We start from the raw sequence: 21,700 nt of genomic DNA on the forward strand, positions 1-21,700 counted from the left end.
GATGCCCTGGCGAGCTTCTCTGACAAGGTGGAAAATAGAAGAGTCAGGGAATGGGTTCCAGGCAGCCAATGCTTTTTCCAGCTGGGGAACGGCCTGTCACACCCACAGACAGCTTGTTTTCTGGTGCACATGAGCTTGAAGCAGGGTGTTCCACCGGGCATCTCCCAAACAAACACCCGACCAAACACAAACCATGCAAGCTGCTGTACGTTGTACGAAGCGGGTCTGCGCCGTTCCGAGAAGTGCAGAGTTCGCAGCACTGTGAGATTTTGGGTCGTGCCCTACGTACATAGATTCTCGACGTCATCAAGAGTGAGTTCGAGCTACCTGCGCTGTGCTCTCTTTTCTCCACGCGGGATGTGACAACCCACCGAGTCAAGACTCGTCCGTACATAACACGAGCAAGCTCTAAGTTAGCCCTTTGTCTTTTTTTTTTCTGTCTGGCAGCGTGACGGCACACAGCCTCGACAAAGGAGCTCGACCCGGTCATCTTGGGTCTGCAGCCAATGCCGGCGCCGCTCGCGCCCCCCTCCAGCGGGTTCTGTGGCAAAGGGCGCCGCCGTCTAAGAGTAGTGGTGAATAGTGTCAGCCAACCAGGACGACGAGGACGACGAGGACGACGAGAAGACGGATGCACGACATCGACTCGCTGGGCGAGGTGCATCCTCTTCGCTCTTCCTCGAGAGAGCGACCCACTGTCCAGGTAGCTACGGAGTACATACTGTCCCCTGTACGAAGTAGGGCTTTCTGCTGGGTTCCCGCCGCCCTGCCCGAAACCTGAGACTACGAACCACGGCCTACGAGGGAGCATGTACTGGGGACTGGGCGCGACCTGCTACAAGGCCGACCTGCGACAGACCTCTACTGGAACACTGGAAGGCAACCTGGAAACCTGCTACAGAGGCCACCCCGGCGAGGTGTGCAGCGCTAGCATCGTCGCATCCGCATCCACAGGCGTCTTCTAAGCGCCGACTGGCCGGCCGTCCACCGGACCACCCCGGCCCATCACCTGCGCCATGATGGCATCCGACGCCCTCGTCCACTCGATTGGTATCGCATCTTGATGCCCGGCTGCCGCCCGTTCTCGAAAGAAAAAAAAATGGGCGTCTCGTCGCAGCTGTGCGCCCTCGGCCGCCGAATGGGCCAAATGGGCTGGCCTGCTGCATTTGCATCTGCATCTGCATTGTCCTTGGCTTTTTTTTCTTCTAATATCTGCTGGTTCGCCGCCGCCGCCGCCGCCGCCATCGCCATCTCCTCCGCCCGCTGCATCGAGCTGCACGCACACACACGCATCCACGCATCCACGCATCCACGCACGCAACTGCACGGGAACCACTCTCATCCTATCCCGTCCCTTCCCCTCCTTTGCTCTCGTTTGCGCTGTCCTATCCCGTTCCTCTCCTTCGCCTTTTTCTGCCTTGTTTTCTTTATTCTTTCCCCCGAGTCCCTGACCTTGCTGAGCTGGCTACCTCATACTACATATTACTCTAATCCACCCGTTCCTGCTCCGACGCTCTGCCTTGCGCTGCGCTGCGTTGTCTTGCCTTGCATTTTGTTCTGTTTTTGTTGCGTCAGATCGCAGGTCGTTCTCCCACACACACACACTTCTTCTTCTCTCGTTTGTTGGTCGACTAGGCATGACAGCCCTCGCCTCCGCCGGAACTACCGCAGCATGACAGTCGCCGATGCTCACGGTGCAGAAGCCCCTTGGACTTCATGGCTCCGCCTCTGCTGCATGTCCCTGGCTCCTACACAAGAGACTTCCGGCCGTAAGTCCTCGTTTACTACTATTTCTACACACGACCTTTCGTGGCCCTTGGGCAGTTTGAGCGACGACAAGTTGCTGATAGACCAAGACGAGAAACTTCCTCACGACGACATCATTTACAGCCAACCCGCTTACCATCCCCGTCCCGTGGCTGCGCCAGAGATGGGCTCTCATCACCGAAATGTGTTGGAGAAGGCTCCGCGGAGCAATGCTGGACCCAAGAGGAGGCGCTTCCTTTCACTCTCTTCATCTTCATCTACACGCCGACCAATCATCTCGGCTCCCTCCAACTTTCAACACATCAGTTCTTCCTCTCCCCAGATTCCCGAACCAACACCCTCGCGAAACTCGAAGCTACGTCCCGCCAAGCCGCTGCGCCGTCGCTCGTTTCGCCCTCTCGAGTTGAGCATCGCCATGCCTAACAACCAGCCCTCACCCCTCCTGCCTCATTTTGAGATGCTCACCACGCCCGGTCTGGTGTACGACCCGAACGTGACGGAAAATATGTCAGAGGACACCCTCTCTCTGCCAAAGACTCCAGACCAATCTGAGAGGCCACCATTGAGGGAACTCGGGTCGCCATTTACACCTATCCGGTCAGTGAAGCGGCCGGCGGAGGACTCCACCCCGTCGTATACTTCAGACCCAGTCGAAATGTTTTCAGAGAAATCACCCGGCGAAAATCAATCTATCGAGCATCAGAGGAGCTTTTCGTCCACATCGTTTCACTTCCCTCGCAAGCAACTCACCGACACCGACAGCTCTCCATTCACGATACACGAGGATGAGATTCCGCCGCTGATTCCACCCAAGGCTCGCGGCCGAAGCCGAGCCTACACGGCGCCGAGTGTGGATGCCATGAAGGAACGAGTCGCCAGTGCGATGCTCGAGGTAGAGAAGCTCCAGAAGCAGATCGACGAAGTCATCGAGCGACAGAGCTTGTACGCCGTCAGCAGACCAACGACGGCCCATTCCATGGCCAATACGATGCCTGGTGAGACTTTCGCCGTCTTGCCCAGCCCCGTTGCCCATCTGCTAACCAGCCGCTCAGACCTGGAGCCGATGCCTTCCATCCCCGCGTTACCACCTGCGGCTCCATCTTTTGCTGAGCGGCTCAACTCGGAGATTGATCGCCCACACACGGCCCCGATCAAGCCTCAAGTTCAGGCGCATCGCCGAGCCAAGACGGCCGGCGATGCATCCGCCAGCCCCCACACTCCTTCTCCTCGGGCAAGGAGGGATGACCGACCCCTCCCGCCTCCTTTACCTCTTGTTCTACGACCCCCGCTAAGGAAGAAGAAATCTTTTTCTCGGGTGTCAAATTGGCTCTTCCCTGGCGCTGGTGATGTGAGCTTCGACTCCGTCACCAACCTTCCCCGTCCGGTCACGGGCAAGGATGGCTTCTACCAGTGTGTCTCGCGGGGCGAGTCACAAGGTCGACGCCAAAGCACAGATTCGGTTGGAACCGTCACCACTTGGGAGACGGATGACGACCGCACATTCCCGTCGACTTGGTCTCCCGGCAGCACTGCGGTGACTAAGGCCGACGAGTCTCTTATTCCTCGGGCCGCCGCTTTCGGGCGGAACGACATCTACACTCGACGCACAAGCGTCGGGGTTGCTGTGTGAAGCATTCTTTTTTTTTTTACTGGAATTCCCTTGCAAGTTTAATGTCTACATTCAGACTTGATGATACCACTGTACCATACGACGTGTCGGGCCGCTCATAGCTAGACTATGGGGGCGGCATGCTTGGACCAATGTAAATAATCATGAGGAACATGTCATGAAGAACATGTTTGATGGGTTAGATGGGGCGGGTTGGGCTTTTGCTTCAAAATTTGCCCCGGGTGGGCTGGGATTTTAAACGACAGGCGCGAGAGTGCCCGGTACCAGAGGGGAGAGCGGCGCAGACGGGGATATTTGAGGGTTGTTCAGGGCTGTGGAGGGCTGTCAAAGACTAGGTGGGATCTAGGATTTGATCAAGGAACGATCAATGAGGAGGACCTTGTCTTTATGAATACCAGATAATTACAGCGCATCTCAGAGATGTGGATAGGATGTTATAAACCAAGGCGGCCGGGAGGGTCTGGCTATCAGTCAGCATGCCACGTTCTGACAGAGAGCTTACGCTTGCACCGTGTTAGTGTATGTAATCGACGGGCCAGGGCTTGGCGAGCGCTGGGGATCCTTACGGGACCCTTACAGATCCATGGATGCATCGCTCGGCCTGCACTACCGATGCACAGACGGCCGGTTTTCGCGGGCCGGGCGAAGCCAACGTTGACTAAACTCATCTAAGCTGCGAAAATGCGGAGAAGACAAACGGCGTGGGCGTCTCAGATTGAGTTGGCGGGAAGGCGCTGGCACTCGGCTCTGCTCTACCGGCCTAATTGTTGCCAAGTTGCAGGGTCACCTCGCGGAGCCGCCCTTGTTATGCGTGCATGCCTAGGTACGCGAGAGGGGATGAGAGCCTTAGTTTTGCTGACCCAATATCTGGTTTGCGGATTACATAACTGTGGCTGCGGGTTTAGACGTGGGTTACTAAGTTGCATTCAAACATAGGCGGCCCCGTTCCACGTTGTCCAATTGTTTACTTGTCCAATGACGACGGAATCTTCTGACTTGTCGAGTTTGCGTGATTACTTCCAGGAACCATAGCCATACACAGGCCCGCTGAGATATGCATGGGTGTCTTCGCCGCTACCCGAGCATTTGCATGTGGTTTCCCTACCTGGGTTACATAGTCGGTTTCCGAGACCGGCATCCTCGGCGAAGCTGCGGCCTCAGTAGGATGCTGCCCCCAACGAGGTCATGATGAGCGTATACCGCATCGCTCCTCTCCATCAGGAACCTCTCCCCGGTCCCGAAGTTTACACCTGGGATCCTTGGCAGCATTTCAAATGCAAGCATAAGCACCCCGGAATTCTATTCGGACCTGCGAGTTTCTTGGAAACCTTTGAGTTTCCTTGGCAACTGCTCGAACGTGTAGCATGCGTCGTAGTGGCGGCCGCTGCCATGTGGACACGCCCATCTCGCAGCCATCGCCACCATTGGCTCAGAAAGAGATCACCATCCTGACAAACGACCACTAAGCCAGGCTTTACTGATGAGCAATAGACACTCATCCGCCCGGCTTCCAGGCCTTGTCCATGCAACGCCCCGCTCCGTCTCGGCCATGCTACCGAAGCAATCTCGGCCCTGCCTCTGCCTATGCGGCCGGAGCAAGGTTTCGCACATTGGACATACTGACTAAACCATCGGTGAGATGTCAACACCACTGCGTCATTGGAGACTTTGGCGTTGTGACGGCTCCACGTCCCACCCCGAACCTGGCCAACGCCCCCGCTCCGAGCCGCCCTGGAGATAACGACGGGCTTGCATTGGAGTTTTGCAAGAGGAAATTAAGCTTCCCGAGATATTCCCAATGGCTGGGTCTAATGGCTAGGTCCAACGGTTGTGTCTAACGGCTGGGTCCCAATTTTTTCCTGAGCCACAAAGTTGTAAGCCGAGCGAGTATATATAGGCCGTGAACACTCCTCATTTGATTCAACTCACTCCCAAGGCATTCTGGATCATCAACACAGCATCCACCTCCTCCAACTCAAGTCAACCCTCGACATCCTTGAAAATGAAGTTCACTTCCGTCCTCGCTGCCGGCCTCTTCTCGGCCGTTGCCCTCGCCGGCAAGAGCACCAAGCCCAAGGGTTCGTCCTCACATGACCACCGTTTAAAGAATTTCAAGCTTCGGGTTTAGAACAACTTGTTTCTAACATCTCTACCAGGCCCCAAGTACGAGCGACTTGACAAGGACAATGCTGTAAGTTGACCACTCATCTCATCTGAGCCATGGACTACAGAGCTAACAATGACCCAGATCCTGCTCGTTGTTGATATCCAGGAGGGTCTCTACCAGATCGCCCGTGACTTCGACCCTACCCTTTACCGGGACCAGGCTCTTGGCCACGCCGCTCTCGGCAAGGTCTTTGATCTCCCCGTCGTCATGACCACCTCTGCCGACCAAGGTATGCAACACCACCTTAACTCCGGCGTCTAGACGGAGCTACGCCAAGGCGCCATGGCTGTTAGTACCTGCATAGAAGACTAACCTTAACCCACAGGCCCCAACGGTCCCCTGGCTCGTGAGATCCTCGAGATGTACCCCGACATGCCCCTTGTCCAGCGCCAGGGTGAGGTCAACGCCTGGGACAACGAGGAGTTCCGCAAGACCGTCCGCTCGTACAACCGCACCCAGATCATCATGGCCGGCATCACCACCGACGTCTGCACCACCTTCCTGGCTCTGTCCCTGCGTGAGGAGGGCTACTCCGTCTGGGCCAACGCCGAGGCCTCTGGCACCAACTCTGCTCTCGTCCGCGACATCTCCAACGACCGCATGGCCAACGCCGGTGTCCAGGTTGTCAGCCTGTTCTCCATTGTCTGCGACCTCATGCGCGACTGGCGCAACACCCCTGGTGCCAAGGAGCTCATCCCCTGGTTGAACGTCTACTACCCCGTCTGGGGCTTCCTTGCCCGCACCCACGCCGCCGCCGTCACCAACGGCACCATCCTGCCCGGTGAGGACACCCTCATCTAAGCGCGCAGAATTTCGGAACAGGCGGCTAGGGTCTCGACTCCTCCGTCTTGATTCTCAAATTGGATTTGAGGAGTCACATCTTCAAACAACAAAGAGAGTGGCGGGATCGCGGCCAGTCTAAAACGGTGGAAGGGGGTAGTACATAGCATAGAATTATAGGTAGATCACTGAAAACGAAGCCTAATAGGCATCTACTTCACAACTTATCCTGCATAGTGACTTTCATTCGTACAAGTGGCCACATGGAATGAACATATAACATGCTAACCTTCAAAGGATTGTCAGATGGCATTGCAATTAATCAATTCCATTTTCTCCTAATACCCGCTTTGTATTGTTCAGGTAACGAGGAAACTGTTTAGATTACTTGTCTCCATAGACTTGGCCCTTGGTGGTCTTCTATTTTCGTCCCAATGACAAAGTGAATAGTGTTCAACCCTCTTATTGATATCGCTCGGTTTTAGAAGTTCCAGCATCATTGAAATGTACGTTGAGTAATTCGTTATTGCAAAATACTGCATCATACCCTATAAGCGAGTCAAGACATCTTCATCTGCCAAGGAGTTCAAATGATTTGCTTTTACTATAGCTTGTACTATAATCCTCTAGGTTAGAATAGTTACAGCAGCATTCTTCACACGCCACCGCAAGTAAAATGTTATTCAATGCAGGGTAGCGCTTCACTTTCCACCTTTGCATTATCCCCTGCCAGTTTCCAAGACAGTGGTTCCTTTCTGATCCTTGCTCTGACCAGGGCAAATCGGTTTGTGTCAGCTCGATGTGCTCTGTTGGTTGATCGCACGCAGATGCAGGGGTCTATCTGAACAGCCTGGGCAGCAATCGCTAGATCAACGCGCGGTAAAATAACTCCAAAAACATAAGTTTTTTTTTTTTTTTTTTTTTTTTTTTTTAGAAAATGCGGATTCTATTGAATGACTATGATCCAGAATTGATTTTGAAGTCTTACTCGCACCAAACCCGTGTTAGTTACCCTAGGATAGCACCCGTGTGCTAGTGTTCCAATTCGTACCTAGGCATGTGCATTTACACACCGCCAAACCGAGTAGGAGCTGCCTGCGTTAGGCTGTGGATGGAAACCTGATATTTCAACTCGGGTATCTCGCTGGATATGCTTGACAGCTTTTATAATACCTGGATGGCCAACCCATGTAGAATGCTTATTTAAATTGTTGGCGCACGACGTGTCTCGGGGCACGTGGTCTCCCAAATGACCTATGAATGGCTGTCGCAGAATCACAGCAACAAAGGTCCCTTCCCGCTAATTTCCCCATCAATGCACCGAGCAACACCGAGCATTCGCAACTCCAGGAACAGACCTGCCGATTTCCCGAGACTGAGTTCATCAAGACGAGCATCATATCTCCGCCCCCGGTCTAGTCTTGAGGGCTCGGTCACCAGTTCGGTTCTCAATGGCGTTCCAGCAGCTTCCAATGCCCGAAACACCAAGTGACGATGAGCAAGACTGGGATTCACGAGCGCCGCTCGTCAACCATCACAGTCAACCTCTGCTGAGCGGCTATCCTGAAAGACTGCCCCATCCCGCTGGGAAAACCGCTCCTTCAAGCCCTAGCGTTGTTCGACTTTGGCGTCACATCGGAGCCAAGTTGAAGAGCACCTGGTCGCCATCCCCAGATCTTCGGCAGGTGGCACGGATTCCACGTCCATTTTCGGACGTACCATCCCGGACATTAGGTGGAGATGGCCTCCTCGGTGACATTGGAAAGGGGGCACCACCTCGAGAGGGATTTAAAGACGTTCATCCCCGGACCTTTGTTGGTCCAGTGTTACACCGTTCAAATGTCCGCGACGAGGTAGTAGGCGAGCTCCAATCACATTTGCAGAAGAAAAGACGACGGAAACTTGTCACAATGACGATTGCTGGATTGCTCTTCTTCACCGCAATCGGTTGCATTATCAATCCTGGGTATGTTATTTTCTTGAATGCCGGTCTAAGTTCTTGACTGACTCTCGCAGATGTGCTTCATCTGCGGAATGTAAAATAGATGGGAGCTGCAACGATATTTCGCGGATATGGGGCCAGTACTCACCAGTGTTCGCTGTCCCCTCGGAGATAGACCCGGCCATTCCTAAGGGGTGCGAGGTCACCTTTGGCCAAGTTTTGTCCCGGCACGGAGCCCGGTATCCTACTGCTCACAAGACTGAGACGTACAATGCTACTGTCACTCGCATTCAAAGCTCTGTCACCGAGTATGGCAAGGGGTACGAATGGCTCAAGGACTACGTGTACAGCCTTGGAGCTGACGACCTCACTGAATTTGGCCAGGAGCAGCTGGTTGACTCAGGAAAGGCTTTCTACAAGCGATACAAGAAGCTCGCTCGAAAGTCTGAGCCTTTCATTCGGGCTTCTAGTTCCGACCGGGTTGTCATGTCTTCATACAACTTCACACAGGGCTTCTATAGCTCTCGAGGAGAGTCGGGCGAGGACCAGATCGGCGACATCTTGATCGTGTCAGAAGACGACGGGTCCAACAATACCATGTCTCATGGCAACTGCGCCGCCTTTGAAGAAGGTTGGGTTTCCAAACTGGGCGACGACGCTTCGGACACTTGGAACCAACTATTTGTTCCTTCTATCACAGCGCGACTGAACAAGAAACTGCCAGGGGCTAACGTCACGGACGCCGAAACCATCTCCTTGATGGACCTATGTCCTTTTAACACAGTCAACACGGCTGATGCAGCTACTAGATCAAAATTCTGCGACTTGTTCACCAAGACGGAGTGGCGAAGCTACGACTATTCCCTCTCGGTGAATAAGTACTACGATTATGGAAACGGCAATCCCTTGGGTCCCACGCAAGGAGTTGGGTACGTCAACGAGCTCATCGCTCGATTGACGAAGCAGCCAGTTGTTGACCACACAACTGTCAACACGACACTGGATGCGTCGCCCAAGACGTTTCCCCTGGACAGGGCGCTGTACGCAGATTTCAGCCACGACAACACCATGGTGTCCATCTTCTCAGCCATGGGGCTATATAACGAGACACAGAAGCTGCCAACCAACCACATCGTGTCGGCCCCGAAGGCGCACGGCTACTCGTCGGCTTGGGTTGTACCGTTCGGAGCCCGCATGTACGTGGAGAAGTTGGAGTGCAATGGGAATTCTAACGAATACGTACGGGTGTTGATCAACGACCGCGTGATTCCGCTCAAGACGTGTGGCGGAGATAAATATGGACGCTGCAAGCTGGATGACTTTGTGGAGAGCCTATCGTTTGCACGCAATGGAGGGCTTTGGGACCAATGCGCCATCTAGAGTCGGAGAGTTACTCCAAAGCATCGCAAGGGACCAAGACAGTATGGCACTTGTGTGGTGGCTTGACATAATGGATCGTACAGCTCGGCAGCGTATCCATATATAGAAGAGAGACATTCGAGAGGCGGAGTGATTGTGAAGGAGTGGCCATGCATGATAATGAGCTACGAATAGACATTCTATAGACGTATATTTTCGAAGCAGGTACCAATTGAGTCCCTCACTTTTATCGCAAAGACTCCTGCAAGACGCTATCCGAAGGTGCCGGAGGCAGTGCTTGTGCAGGAGCCTTGGCACGTTGATTAAAAGTGAGACCTGCGTCGGGGCTGACGACGACGGAATCGTCGGAAGTCGGAGCTGGGAACTGTAGCTTTTTATAGTTGTGACGATCGACGACAGAGGTACTGACTGGAGTAGTTGGTGGCGGGGAATGAGCTGTGCGGGCACTGGAATGTGGCTGATGATATAGACCCCGGGCTAGTGAGTCTTTGGGGAGTCTTCAGTGGTGTTCCAGCGGACCCTCCTGTAGGGCGTTAGCGGCGCCAGCTCTAGGTGGGTTTAGTGCTACAGATGTGCTCAGACAGCGTCACAGCCTTTTGCTCATCCCCGAGTTTAGGCTGGACCGGTCCACGGGGATGAACCAGGGCCAAGCCCGGCGCAGAGATAAGAATTGGGCGGGAGTTGGATGATAAATTAGACAGTGGAGTTCCCCGAGAGTTGACGTTGGCGGGCTTCAGTGAGATTCAAAGGGGGGGGGGGGGGGGGGGGGGCGATTTAGATTTAGCCATTTAGCAGCGGTTCTATGGATACGGAGCACTGGATGCTAAGCTTTAGAGGCTGAGGTGGAGGAGGTGGAGGAGGTGTGTTCAGTGGAGTCGCCATGACCTCAGCGACTCGGCCACCACTAAATCGGAACCCACTTCATTCACCATCCTCCATCTTCCGTCTTCCGTCTGACAGTCTTGTCGCATGTTTCCCGTTTTCCGTTTCCCGTTTCCCGAATCCTCGTATTCCAGTTCCCTGATTGACCGGCGCAAAAAACACAATCCTAGCACTGCCAACCCTTGCAGCGCCTCCTCATCCGCCGCCTCCTCTGCTCCCCCGTCCACTCCTCGCTCCGTCGCTTGTCTCGTGTCTCGTGTCTCTCTCCCACTCCTATCACGGCTGCGACTTGACGACGACCTTCCCTCCGCCCAGGTCTGACCTGACACACGCAGCCTCACACGCAGCCTCGCTTGCTTGCTCACGCACCTCACACGCGCATACAGGCAACCATGGTGTCAACGGCTGGAGGCATTATCATTGCCATCGTCGTGCTGCTCCTCGCGGCCGCCATCGGCTGGATCGTCTTTACCCAGCTGCGCGCCCGCAGACTCGGTGTACGTGCTTCTGTCTTCCCATCTTCCCCTCGCGACCTGATTTCAATGGCACTCGCGCTCCGGATGTCCCCCCCCGGACTTCACGTGTCTTGTGGCGAGCGCATCGATTGGCAGATGATGAGCCTTTAGCTAACTTCCAAACCCCATAGCTCCCGCCGCCCAGCTTAGCATCATATCTGCCATGGCATAAAGAAGAGAATTCCTACGGTCCTCCACGGCCGGCCCCCGGCGGTGTCGTCGGTTGGTTCAACGACCAGGTCCGCAAGTTCAAGAACCGCAACAACCGCTCGGCCGCTGGTGCCTACGAGCAGGACCAACCCGATGGACCCCGCGGACGCCGCGGTTTCGGTCCCCTCGACCCCGATGATGCCTGGGATACCCGCGTTGGCCCTGGCGCCGACTCCTACGGCTATGACGAAGAGGAGGTTGGTGGCGGCCGCGACGGCCGGGGCAACGAGTACAGCGGTGGTAGCTACAGGATGAACGTCGCCGCGCCGCCGAGCAGTGGTGCCCGAGGCTTGGGGCACGACGACGAAGAGGATCGAGGACGAAGGGCAAGCCGAAGCCCCGGCTCCGGACCCGGCGGAAGGAACCCCTTTGACGACGATTCAGCCATGAGCCTACGCGGCGTGAGCCCACGACCCATCGAGACGAACTTGCCGGCCAAACAAAAGGGTCATCATGACCCCGACAGTGCAGGCAGCAGCCCGACGGAGCGGAGATCGGTGTTTAGGGAAAATGTGTAAAGCGATTTTAACTGGACAAAAGCTACGGGGATATCACCATCCTGTGCGACTGCAATCACTTGGGTGAAGCTTGTTGGTATACCAAACATGGAGGATGGGCTGATCTTGGGGCCAGGAGATGGCAAAAGACTGCGTGGGCAGGACCCTGTCCGTTTTGGCACGCTTCTCTCGCTGGGTTCTTCTTTTATCCGAGCAATGTGTGGGCTCAAGGACGGCTATTCTGCTTCGGAACTTGCTGGGTGGACCTTTGCTATATATCATGGCCTGTGTTTCTTTTTTTCTTTTTTACAGCTTGACTCAACGCACAAATGTATTTTGTCGGGTATGTAAAGGTACCTGTGGATGGATGTCAAATGGACGGCGTTTGATGAAGGACCGGGAGGGTCTGTATGAGATTTTGAATGAACATGTTAATATCCTTGCCAAGGGTCGGGGGAAACTGCAACAGGACCCAGCATAAGCACAGCGCTGCAACCATATCAGATTTTGTGAGGGTGAACTAACTGATTTACTTGATACAGCAGGGATGTGGCAAAGCCATTACATCCCGACATTTATCATGTGCTTCTCATGCTTGTGTCGCGGCGGACTACGGGCGGAGCTATTCCGACGCCGAACTCCCACCCAGCGTCACCGTTAGCCGCTGTAGATTCGCGCTGCCCCGCCATTGCCCCTCCATAAATCTCTCCTCCACCATCGTCATCGTCTGAGATCATCTTGATTGACCAACCGGCCAATCCTGCACGCATTGGTTTGAAACAGCTTCCTTGGGAACTTGCATTTGTCTCAGACCTCTTGTTATTCGAATTGCCCACTCCAGAAGCAGCGGCAAGCAACTCCCGCAACAATGGCAGAAATTGATCTCCAGGCCATCCACGATGAGATGGTCGCCGTCGCCTACCAGGCTGGTGTCATGATCCTCGCTGCCAACCCGGCCGACATTGACACCGACACCAAGCTCAACTGTACGACCTCCCGCTTGCCCGTCCTAACATGAACCCACGTCGTCCCGCCATGTCCGTCCGGCTAACATGAATTGCCTCGAAAAGCCGTCGACATCGTCACCGAGACCGACAAGGGCGTCGAGGCCATGGTCTCGGCCCGTCTGTCCACCGCCTTCCCCGACATTTCCTTCATGGGCGAGGAGACGTACAAGCCCGGCATGAAGATCGGCCCGGAGCCCACCTTCGTCTGCGACCCCATCGACGGCACCACCAACTTTGTGCATTCCTTCCCGTCGGCCTGCATCTCGCTCGGCCTCGCCGTCGACCGCCACCCGGCCATCGGCGTCATCTACAACCCCTGGCAGGACCTGCTCTACACGGCCATCCGCGGCAAGGGCGCCTACCTGACGCGTGCTCGCGGCGCCGAGCCCCAGCGCCTCCCGTTGGCAAAGTCGCCCCGGCCGCTCGAAGGCCTCGGAAGCTCGCTCGTTGCCGTTGAGTGGGGGTCGACCCGCGACGGCCCCAACTTCGACCTCAAGGTCGATGTCTTCCGCCGCCTGGCCGGCACCCGCGAAACGGGCGGTTCCATGGTCCACTCGCTGCGCTCGCTCGGCTCTGCCGCCCTCAACATCGCCGCCGTCGCCGCCGGCCAGGTCGATATGTACTGGGAGGGTGGCTGCTGGGCCTGGGACGTCTGCGCCGGCTGGTGTCTGCTCGAGGAGGCTGGCGGCCGCATGGTCCACGGCAACCCGGGCAACTGGGACCCGGAGCTCGAGGCCCGCATCTACCTCGCTGTGCGTGGGGCGCCGAGCGGCCAGAAAGAGATTGTCGAGGAGTTCTGGAAGGTCATGGGAGATGGCAAGCTGGACTACTCGGTCTAATAATGAGTCCTGTGTGCTGTAGTGAGTATATACAAGGAGAGGCGAGCTCATTCGTCTTGCACGAGTCATGTAAATAGTAACGAAGATAGAGGCCTGCCGCAGTGACAGGTAAGCAATGTGAATATGACTTCATGTTCGTGCATATAATCAACTGGGCACCTGAGCTATCACAATCATTCACGCAGATCTGGAACGGACATGTTTTTAATAGTCTTGTTTTGTTATTGCTAACATCGAACTTTGAACCCGTGGGTACCAACGCTGCCAGATAGCGAAGCACTTTGTCGTATCCCTGTGAAAATCCCACAATACAAATGCAATGGATGATTCCTTGACATGGCCGAGTCCTTTAACCCCAATTTTTTTTTTGGTTACTGTTATGGTATCAGAAAGGCTCCTCTCCGCACAATTATCGCTTGTTGATGAACTCCTAAGACACCTTGGTCTCCAGTCTAATCCTGCTTAACATCGACCTTCTTGGCGGCGGGCTCGCCGGAAGCACCGTCGTCGTCGCGGGAGCGCTTGCCGTTGGTCTTGGACTCGGCATCAGCGGTGGACTGGATGCGAGGCATGGTGCTGAGAATATGTTAGTAATGGTCAGAAGAATCAACGGCGACATTGCTTACTCGTTGCTGCTGTGCTTGGTCTCCTTCTCCTTGCGCTCGTCGTTGCGGTCGCGGGGGCCGTTACGATCACGGTCACGGCCACCATCACGGTTACCCCGGCCCCGGCCTCGGCCGCGACCACCTCGTCCGCCCCTGAAGCCGTTCTTCTGGTCGTGCTCACGGCGCTTCTTCCAGTCGTCGCTGTCACCGCCACGACCGCCCCGGTTGCCACCACGTCCGCGGCCGCGGGCGTTCCTGTTGTCCTTGCCGTCTTTGCCCTCGTAAAACCTCTTAGGAGTGTTGGTGTTGGGCTCGAGCTTGCCCTGTCGGATGAGCTCGCTCTTCTCGTCGCAGTAAGCCTTCTTGCTCATAATCTTCAGCTCGTGCTCCTTCCACTTGGGAGCAGGCTCGAGGGCCAGGAACTTGGTAGCCGTCTCCTCGTCAGCGTAGGTGACGAAGACGGATCCCTTGAAGAAGTTCTCCCCAGTGCGGCGGAGCTTGAGACCCTTGACCTCGCCGAATTGGGCAAAAAAGGTCTCGAGATCGAACTGAGTGTTGGGGGTCTCGTCGCCGAAGCCCTTGATGTAGACGGTGGCAGCCTCGATCTTAGCCTTGGCGGTGGACATCGGCTTGTAGGGCTCCTTGCGCTTGACCTCCTCCTCACCCTCCTCACCCGAGAGGTCGAGGATGGCGCTGTCCTTGATGGCAGCGACAATGGCAGAGTAGGGCTGGAAGGTGCGCATGCGCTTGAAGGAATGGATAGTCTTGAGCTTCATAGGCTTGTTCTCGGACCCGCCACACGACTCCCACATGAACTTATCTTGGGGGAAGTTGTAGTCGCCAAAGTAGAACTCGACCTGCTTGCGAATGGCCACAGGGTCATCTGTAACCTCGCGGGAGGCGGGATCGAACTTGCGGTTGTTGCGGTGGTTCTCATAGTCAATCTTGGCGGTGGTCTTGAGAAGGTTAGACTCGCTAGTCTCTGCGGGCTTCTCGGTAGAGTCAGCCTTCTCCTCGGTCTTCTCCTCGACCTTCTCCTCAGTCTGCTCGACAGGCTTCTCCTCGGCGGGGGCAGCCTCGGGCTGGAGAGCCTCAACGGGCTTGGTGGTGGCGTCGGCCTCGCTCATCTCGACGGCGCGCGTGTGTGGTAGGGTTCAAGAGGAAGAAGCGACACTGGCGATCAAGATCCGTGAAGGATCAAGGGCTATAAATCGCGTGGGAGGTGGTGCGGCTCTGGAGTCACGGGTGAGCAAGGTCGCGACAAAATGATGGTGGCGGGGTAGGGCGTAAGAGTCACCGGCGAGGGTAGAGAGCCGCGCCCGCGTGACGATACGAGATGCATACCTTGGGAGATGAAGCGCAGTGATTGTATAGTCCACGGGGACTGCTGAACTGCAGTAGCAGAGAGTGCAATTGAGCTGGAGAATGGAGGCAAAGCGCGAGAGATTCTGCCGGCGCAGGAAAAAAAAGCGTCGAAAATCTAGGTCTCTCACTAGCTGCGATTTCACCGCCCGCCGCATCTGGCGCCTGCTGCCCCCCCACTTGCCAGTGCCCGCTGTGGCCAACCCCACTCTGGTGCCGTCTTAGCGCTGAACCCAGAAGGATTCCAGCCGCTGAAGCTTTGGGCTTCAGGGAGTCACAGCGAAATCAGACCGCTGGGAGATGCAAGGGTTGTCGCTACAGGACCATGAATCGTCCAATTACTGCAGTTGCGCAAGGCAGGGAATGTAGGGAACCTAGACTTGAAGTGCTGTCGATGTACCGGTGCTCGCTGGAGCTAACCAGCTGTAAGTTATAGGCTCACACAAGTGACTGATATCCAAGCTGGGTTGGACAACCAGACTGGTGCAGCCTAAATGTGACTCGAATTAGCACCAGAGTAGGAAATATACCGGGTTTCGGTTCAATCGAGTTCCCAAGGCACTTTTTATTATTGCACCTGCGTGTCGAGGTCCTTCTTTTCAGTCGCCCGAGCCTCAAGAACGGTGAGAACGTACCGGGCGTTCTGCCGAAGTGGGCCGCTAAGAAAATACTTCCATTCAGCAGGACCTGGCACACAATACAATGTACTCTCTAACAGCTCTATCGTAAGCGCCTCATCCCTCTTTTGCCTGGCGTCCAACTTAAGGCGATGACATCAACATTCCCGTCTTGTTGAGGGAGCTACGGCACTTACCTAACCTACAATTTCTTCAGCCTCGTGGCCCAAATTTCTGCAGTCCCTTCACTCGGACCCCCCGGACCGGATCTGGAGAGGCTATCATTGTTGATCCTCCATCGTGATCATGCAATTGGATTGATTATCGCTCGCCAATTCAGTGGGGAGACTCAAGAGTCTTGGATAATCGCGGAAACCTTGGGCCGGGATGAACCGTAAATGCGATTCATCGAAAACTCCCCATCAACGATGAGATTCTACCGCGGCTCCATTGAGAGCCTTGCGAGGCTTGGCTCTAGGCTAGCCACATCTCGGTCGAGGATCAATCGAGTGCCGATCCAGCTACGCCGCACTCTCTTCTCAACACCAAGACAGAATGCCAAGCAACACAAACAACATTCCACGTTGCCCGCCGCGGTAATCACTGGCGGCCTCTTCATTTGGTGGCTCTATCCCTCTGACGAATTTGCGCAGCTCTCGAATAAGAAGAGAAGCGGCGGCCAGCATCTCGCAGACTCCAACGGCCAGACCACCGGCTCTCAACAAGATGACCAGCCCGCCTGGGCCACTTTTGCCCGCCGCTTCGAGGCCTTCACCTTAGTTAATGACCTGGAATGGCCTGCCATCCCGGAAAAGCTGGTCGATTTTATTGCCCCGGAATGGTCCAAGCTACTGCCCGTGTACATGACAAAGCTGCAGCGGGAGCTCTCCATGTCACCCGGTTCGTTGGCTGATGAGATATGGGCTGAAGCTCATGATCCCCTCGTCCATCCCGAGATTCGCTACGCTGCCGATGTTCGCGTATCTTCTGACCTTTGTGAAGAAGAAAAGACGTTCCTTGCTCGGCGTCGCAGAGTTGCAAGAGTGGGCCTGGCGAGGTATTTAGGTCTCAAGGAAGAGGATGTTCATCCCGACGACGTCCCAACCATTGCCATGTGCGGATCCGGAGGAGGCCTTCGAGCCCTCATCGCCGGCACGGGATCGATTCTCGCGACTGAAGAGGACGGCTTGTTCGATTGCGTGACGTACACCTCGGGTGTCAGTGGTTCTTGCTGGCTCCAGGCGCTCAACCTTACATCATTCAACAAAGGCAGCATTCATAACCTTTTGGAACATCTCAAGTCCCGAGCTTCAACCCACATCGCATACCCCCCTGACGCTTTCCAGTCTCTAGTCTCGATGCCAACAAACAAGTACCTTCTCAGCGGCATCGTCGAGAAACTCAAAGGCGACCCTCACGCCGATTTTGGCCTGGTCGATGTGTACGGGGTGTTGCTGGCTGCAAGATATTTGGTCCCTAAAGGAGACCTAGGAATCAACGACCGCGACTTCAAGCTCTCAAACCAGCGAGAGTATATTCAATACGGACAGCTCCCGATGCCAATTTATACCGCCGTACGTCACGAGATTCCCAACTTGACAGAGGCACAAGCCCAAGCGGGCATTTTTGGGATTGAAAGGGCCAAAGAGGAAGCCAAGAAAGAGTCTTGGTTCCAATGGTACGAGATCACTCCGTACGAATTCTTCTGCGAGGAGTTTGGGGCTGGCATTCCTACCTGGGCTCTGGGTCGGAGGTTTAACAATGGCAAGGATGTCCCCCCCGAGTACGGGTTCCATCTCCCCGAGATAAGATTGCCCCTTCTCCTTGGCGTCTTTGGCAGCGCTTTCTGCGCTACTCTCAGCCATTACTATCGAGAGATCAAGCCTATCCTAAAAGGTTTGGCTGGATTTGGGGCAGTTGATGGCCTCATCTCGGGACGGGACGACGATCTGAGCAAGGTCCACCCTATCGATCCCGCAAAGATCCCCAATTTTGCCTACGGCATGCGCGGCAAGCTGCCTCAAACAACCCCCGACAGCATTTACGACAGCGAGTATATCCAGCTCATGGATGCGGGAATGTCCAACAACTTACCCATCTACCCCTTGCTCCGACCCGGACGCGATGTCGACGTTCTGATCGCCTTCGATGCGTCAGCAGATATCAAGACTGACAACTGGTTATCCGTGGCTGACGGCTATGCTAAGCAGCGCAAAATCAAGGGTTGGCCTATCGGTATTGGGTGGCCAAAGCCTGGAGAAACTCCTGCGCAGGCGGTGAAAGAACTCGACGACGCGCAGGCGAAGTCTACCCGCGAGGCCGAGTCCAAACTTCAAGATGCCAAGGACAACCAGAGAGAAATGCGCAAGGAAGCACACAACGGTGGAAAGACTGAAAAGTCTAGCAAGGACACCAAGTTCGAGCCCGGTGAGAAAGACGCTGGAGACCTGGGTTACTGCACTGTCTGGGTCGGCAGCAACCAGGAACGCACCTCTGACTCCCCTCCTCGAACCAAGGCCATCTCAGAGCCCGACTCCTGGAAACTTATGGAACCCGACGCCGGCATCGCCGTCATCTACCTACCCTTCCTCACCAATGAAAAGGTGCCCGGCCTATCGCCCGGCACCACCGACTTCTTGAGTACCTGGAATTTCATCTACACCCCTGACCAGATCGACAAGGTCGTCCAGCTAGCCCGCGCAAACTATGACGAGGGCAAGGATCAGATTCGGTCCACTGTCCGTGCCATCTATGAGCGCAAAAAGAGACACCGTGAGGCCACTGAGCGCACGACACGCCAGGAGAGATATCGCTCCTTGATCAGGAGGGGCGAGGGCGTGCGGTTGGGCGAGGGTGACCAGTTCAGTTGAAGTGTTTCTTGTGATAAATATACCCGGGGACGACACCGATTAGAAGAGTAGAAGAGTGTAATGTAAATCTTTGATTTTGACTCGCCATTTGTCGAGGAGTTGGTCATTGTTCTACATTGTATCTTACATTGACGTTCCCCAGCCATTTCCTTTAGGAATCTCCTTGCTCCATGTATTTTATACAGTGCCTGGCCAAGGCAAAATTTGTTTTGTCATTATCCACACACGGCCGATGCATCCAGCCCAGCATCGCCAACAGCGCCACATCCACAAATACAACCATGAGTCTCGTTTAGATGATCTCACCAATGTCGATATGGGGCGCCTTCCAAGGCTTGGCATCCTCCTCAAACATGTCGCTGGGCACCCGGACCTTGTTGCCGGGGCTGTACATGTACCAGGCCTTGAGGGCGTTCATTGACGCCTTCCACCTGGCAATGTTAAGGCTGGGGCCGGAACCCTCGCCGAGCTTCTCCTGGCCACTATAGATGCCAACGACGAAGACGGGTGTGCGGGACAAACGACCGGTCTCACTCTCGAGACGGGCGATGGGGGAGGAGAAGCCCTCACGGGCGCAGAGCATGGCGAGTTCGCGGGTGGGGAGTTGGAACTGGAACATGGAGGAGAGGTCGATCTGGCGGGAGAGAATGTGGGACTGCACAAAGTCGCGAGTGGCCTCGCGTCCACAGTGGGTGTAGATGGAGCCAACAACGGCCTGGACGAAGGAACCGTAGGCCTCGTCTTGGTAGAATTTAAAGGCCTCGGGGTCGGTCTTTGGCGCCTGCAGGGTGTCGCCAAACTCGTCGTCCATGACCACACGACTGCTGATACCACGGCGAGCCTCGAACTGTTCGGCGTGGGCAGCCTCTGCACGAACGTAACCCCAGCGTGTTTGCAGGCCTGACGCTTGCGGCTTCCATTGTAGCAGACCGGGATCGACTTCCTCGCCGGGAGCGGCGGCGGCCTCGACACCCCACCGGCGGGCTATTTGGTGCAGCGATTCCTTGCCGGCGTAGGCGCGCAGGGCCTCGTAGAGGATAGTCATGGGCAGGCGGGGCCACTTGACGGCGAGGTACTCGAGGACGTGGTAGTTGATAAAGGTGCTTCCGAGGAAGGCGAGGTTGGAGTTGTTGAAGCTGGCGTTGACGTCGGCGGAGGGGACAACGAGGGTGCGGGCGAGCGTCTCTAGGGGGATCTTATTGGAGAGGGACAAGCGGGCGTGGAGGGCGGCGAGCTTGGCGGACTCGGCAGCCCGTTGAGGCGGAGGAGAGGGAAGAGGTGACCGCAAAGCCTCGGCGGAGATGTCGTCGGCGAGGGATTGGGCGGCGGCGGCCGACGAGGCGTGCCGGTGCAAGCTCGCGGCGAAGGGCTGTCGAGCTGCTGAAGCGGCCATGGCAGCTCCCGAGCGGGCCTGCAGCAATTGGCCGCCCCATCGTTGCAGGGGAGCCCGCTTCATCGGTGCAGCAGTTGGGGAGGTCGGCGCACGGGAGAGCAGAATTCGGGGCGTGGTCGCAAGGCGTCGAGGACGGGGCGTGGCATCGGCTTGTTCGTACCCGTCACCGAAAAAAGTTCTGCGTTCAATCCGTCTGGAGTCGTGTGAGCCTGCGGGACGGGCGAGTTGAGCCGGAGCGGAGCCAGAAATCGCGGATCAACCTCGGCCCGCCCGCCTTTCTCGCCTGGGCCTTCGGATTGCTCGCAGCCTCAACTTCTCGAGGTGGCCCGGCAGACGCATCATCAACGACGCCATTGTGCTCCCAGAACATTCCCTAAACGTCCGTTGACAAGTCAATCAAGATGGTATGTCGACTCCCCGTGTGTTCTCCTGAAGAGGCGCTGACAATTGATCCAGGGCGGCGGCGGAAAAATCCCGTAAGTCAATCCGATCCCACCACGAGTGTGCTCCCTCCTTTCGACCCCGACGACGCCTGACCGTTATCCTCCGAAAAGTTACCCCAAGCATGTCTGGTCACCGGCTGGTGGTTGGTACGCACAGCCTGCCAACTGGCGCGGCAACACGCTGATTGCGGGCGCCGTCATGTTCGGCATCGTCGCCATCACCTGGAACTTCAGCGCCGGGCGGGAAACCTGGGCGCGAAAGCCCGAGGCCTGGGAGTGGCACCCTAGCCGGTAGTACGTGGATTCCCATTCTGAGCTTGCCGTGGGATGTAGGCGACCATACTGACGATGTGATAGCTGGTCGAAGCAGTTGATTGAGTGGGACAAGGAGGACCGATTGAAGTTGGAGCAGGAGAAGGAGTCGAAGTGATTTCTCGGAGGTCAGCGATAGACCCGTGTACAAATTTTGCGGCAGATCAAAGAAAAAACGATTCATACGGAACTCTCGCTCCCCCGACGTGATGTCGTCCTACGGCCTTGGCTCATTGAGGGTATCGGTTATGAAGCGCTCCTTGCTCGGAACAACGGCAGCACCACCCCCCAACAAACACATTCCGCTAATGACACTAACAAGTAGCAGCTTTGCTTCTTGATAACATAATTGAGCACATGCAATTGAACATTGGTAACGAAATGCTCATCCATAACTTTTACGTCGCTTTCACCTTCGCGACGTGGTGGGCAAATCAGAGCCTGGCTAAATGTAATGAGCTTGGCCCGCGCCATTTCCGGGG

General features: G+C 55.8%; 9 protein-coding genes across 9 annotated transcripts; 7 read left to right on the top strand and 2 right to left on the bottom strand.

Moving 5' to 3' along the window:
- Positions 1-1,672: 1,672 nt before the first annotated feature.
- On the top strand, positions 1,673-3,397 carry BGZ61DRAFT_339093 (uncharacterized protein; the record flags this gene model as incomplete). The annotated part of the gene is made up of 2 exons (XM_046239196.1): positions 1,673-2,260; positions 2,387-3,397. 2 exons carry the CDS (start codon positions 1,673-1,675, stop codon positions 3,395-3,397), a joined length of 1,599 nt encoding a protein of 532 aa, XP_046111491.1.
- A 2,002-nt stretch (positions 3,398-5,399) lies between these two features.
- On the top strand, positions 5,400-6,365 carry BGZ61DRAFT_338988 (Isochorismatase-like protein; the record flags this gene model as incomplete). The annotated part of the gene is made up of 4 exons (XM_046239185.1): positions 5,400-5,475; positions 5,554-5,588; positions 5,646-5,793; positions 5,890-6,365. The coding sequence occupies 4 exons, from the start codon at positions 5,400-5,402 to the stop codon at positions 6,363-6,365; spliced, it is 735 nt and encodes a 244-aa protein (XP_046111492.1).
- A 1,889-nt stretch (positions 6,366-8,254) lies between these two features.
- Positions 8,255-9,666, top strand: BGZ61DRAFT_488411 (histidine phosphatase superfamily; the record flags this gene model as incomplete). Its single annotated transcript, XM_046250108.1, has 2 exons — positions 8,255-8,310; positions 8,361-9,666. 2 exons carry the CDS (start codon positions 8,255-8,257, stop codon positions 9,664-9,666), a joined length of 1,362 nt encoding a protein of 453 aa, XP_046111493.1.
- A 935-nt stretch (positions 9,667-10,601) lies between these two features.
- Positions 10,602-12,251, top strand: BGZ61DRAFT_582021 (uncharacterized protein). Its single transcript, XM_046256271.1, has 2 exons — positions 10,602-11,045; positions 11,195-12,251. The coding sequence occupies exons 1-2, from the start codon at positions 10,941-10,943 to the stop codon at positions 11,789-11,791; spliced, it is 702 nt and encodes a 233-aa protein (XP_046111494.1). The 5' UTR covers positions 10,602-10,940; the 3' UTR covers positions 11,792-12,251.
- Positions 12,252-12,638: 387 nt separating this feature from the next.
- Positions 12,639-13,616, top strand: BGZ61DRAFT_337152 (uncharacterized protein; the record flags this gene model as incomplete). Its single annotated transcript, XM_046239029.1, has 2 exons — positions 12,639-12,756; positions 12,841-13,616. 2 exons carry the CDS (start codon positions 12,639-12,641, stop codon positions 13,614-13,616), a joined length of 894 nt encoding a protein of 297 aa, XP_046111495.1.
- A 452-nt stretch (positions 13,617-14,068) lies between these two features.
- BGZ61DRAFT_337695 (uncharacterized protein) lies at positions 14,069-15,348 on the bottom strand (the record flags this gene model as incomplete). The annotated part of the gene is made up of 2 exons (XM_046239067.1): positions 14,069-14,192; positions 14,243-15,348. The coding sequence occupies 2 exons, from the start codon at positions 15,346-15,348 to the stop codon at positions 14,069-14,071; spliced, it is 1,230 nt and encodes a 409-aa protein (XP_046111496.1).
- Positions 15,349-16,392: 1,044 nt separating this feature from the next.
- On the top strand, positions 16,393-19,130 carry BGZ61DRAFT_436866 (acyl transferase/acyl hydrolase/lysophospholipase). The gene has a single exon (XM_046244038.1). The coding sequence runs from the start codon at positions 16,599-16,601 to the stop codon at positions 19,068-19,070; it is 2,472 nt and encodes an 823-aa protein (XP_046111497.1). The 5' UTR covers positions 16,393-16,598; the 3' UTR covers positions 19,071-19,130.
- BGZ61DRAFT_436868 (ribonuclease III domain-containing protein) lies at positions 19,131-20,688 on the bottom strand. Its single transcript, XM_046244039.1, has one exon. The coding sequence runs from the start codon at positions 20,524-20,526 to the stop codon at positions 19,363-19,365; it is 1,164 nt and encodes a 387-aa protein (XP_046111498.1). The 5' UTR covers positions 20,527-20,688; the 3' UTR covers positions 19,131-19,362.
- Positions 20,689-21,347, top strand: BGZ61DRAFT_436869 (uncharacterized protein). Its single transcript, XM_046244040.1, has 4 exons — positions 20,689-20,867; positions 20,920-20,939; positions 21,018-21,200; positions 21,264-21,347. The coding sequence occupies exons 1-4, from the start codon at positions 20,865-20,867 to the stop codon at positions 21,334-21,336; spliced, it is 279 nt and encodes a 92-aa protein (XP_046111499.1). The 5' UTR covers positions 20,689-20,864; the 3' UTR covers positions 21,337-21,347.
- Positions 21,348-21,700: the final 353 nt, after the last annotated feature.

Source organism: Ilyonectria robusta (assembly GCF_021365365.1).
Source record: "Ilyonectria robusta strain PMI_751 chromosome Unknown BGZ61scaffold_1, whole genome shotgun sequence".
In the NCBI taxonomy this organism is placed as follows: Eukaryota; Fungi; Ascomycota; class Sordariomycetes; order Hypocreales; family Nectriaceae; genus Ilyonectria; species Ilyonectria robusta.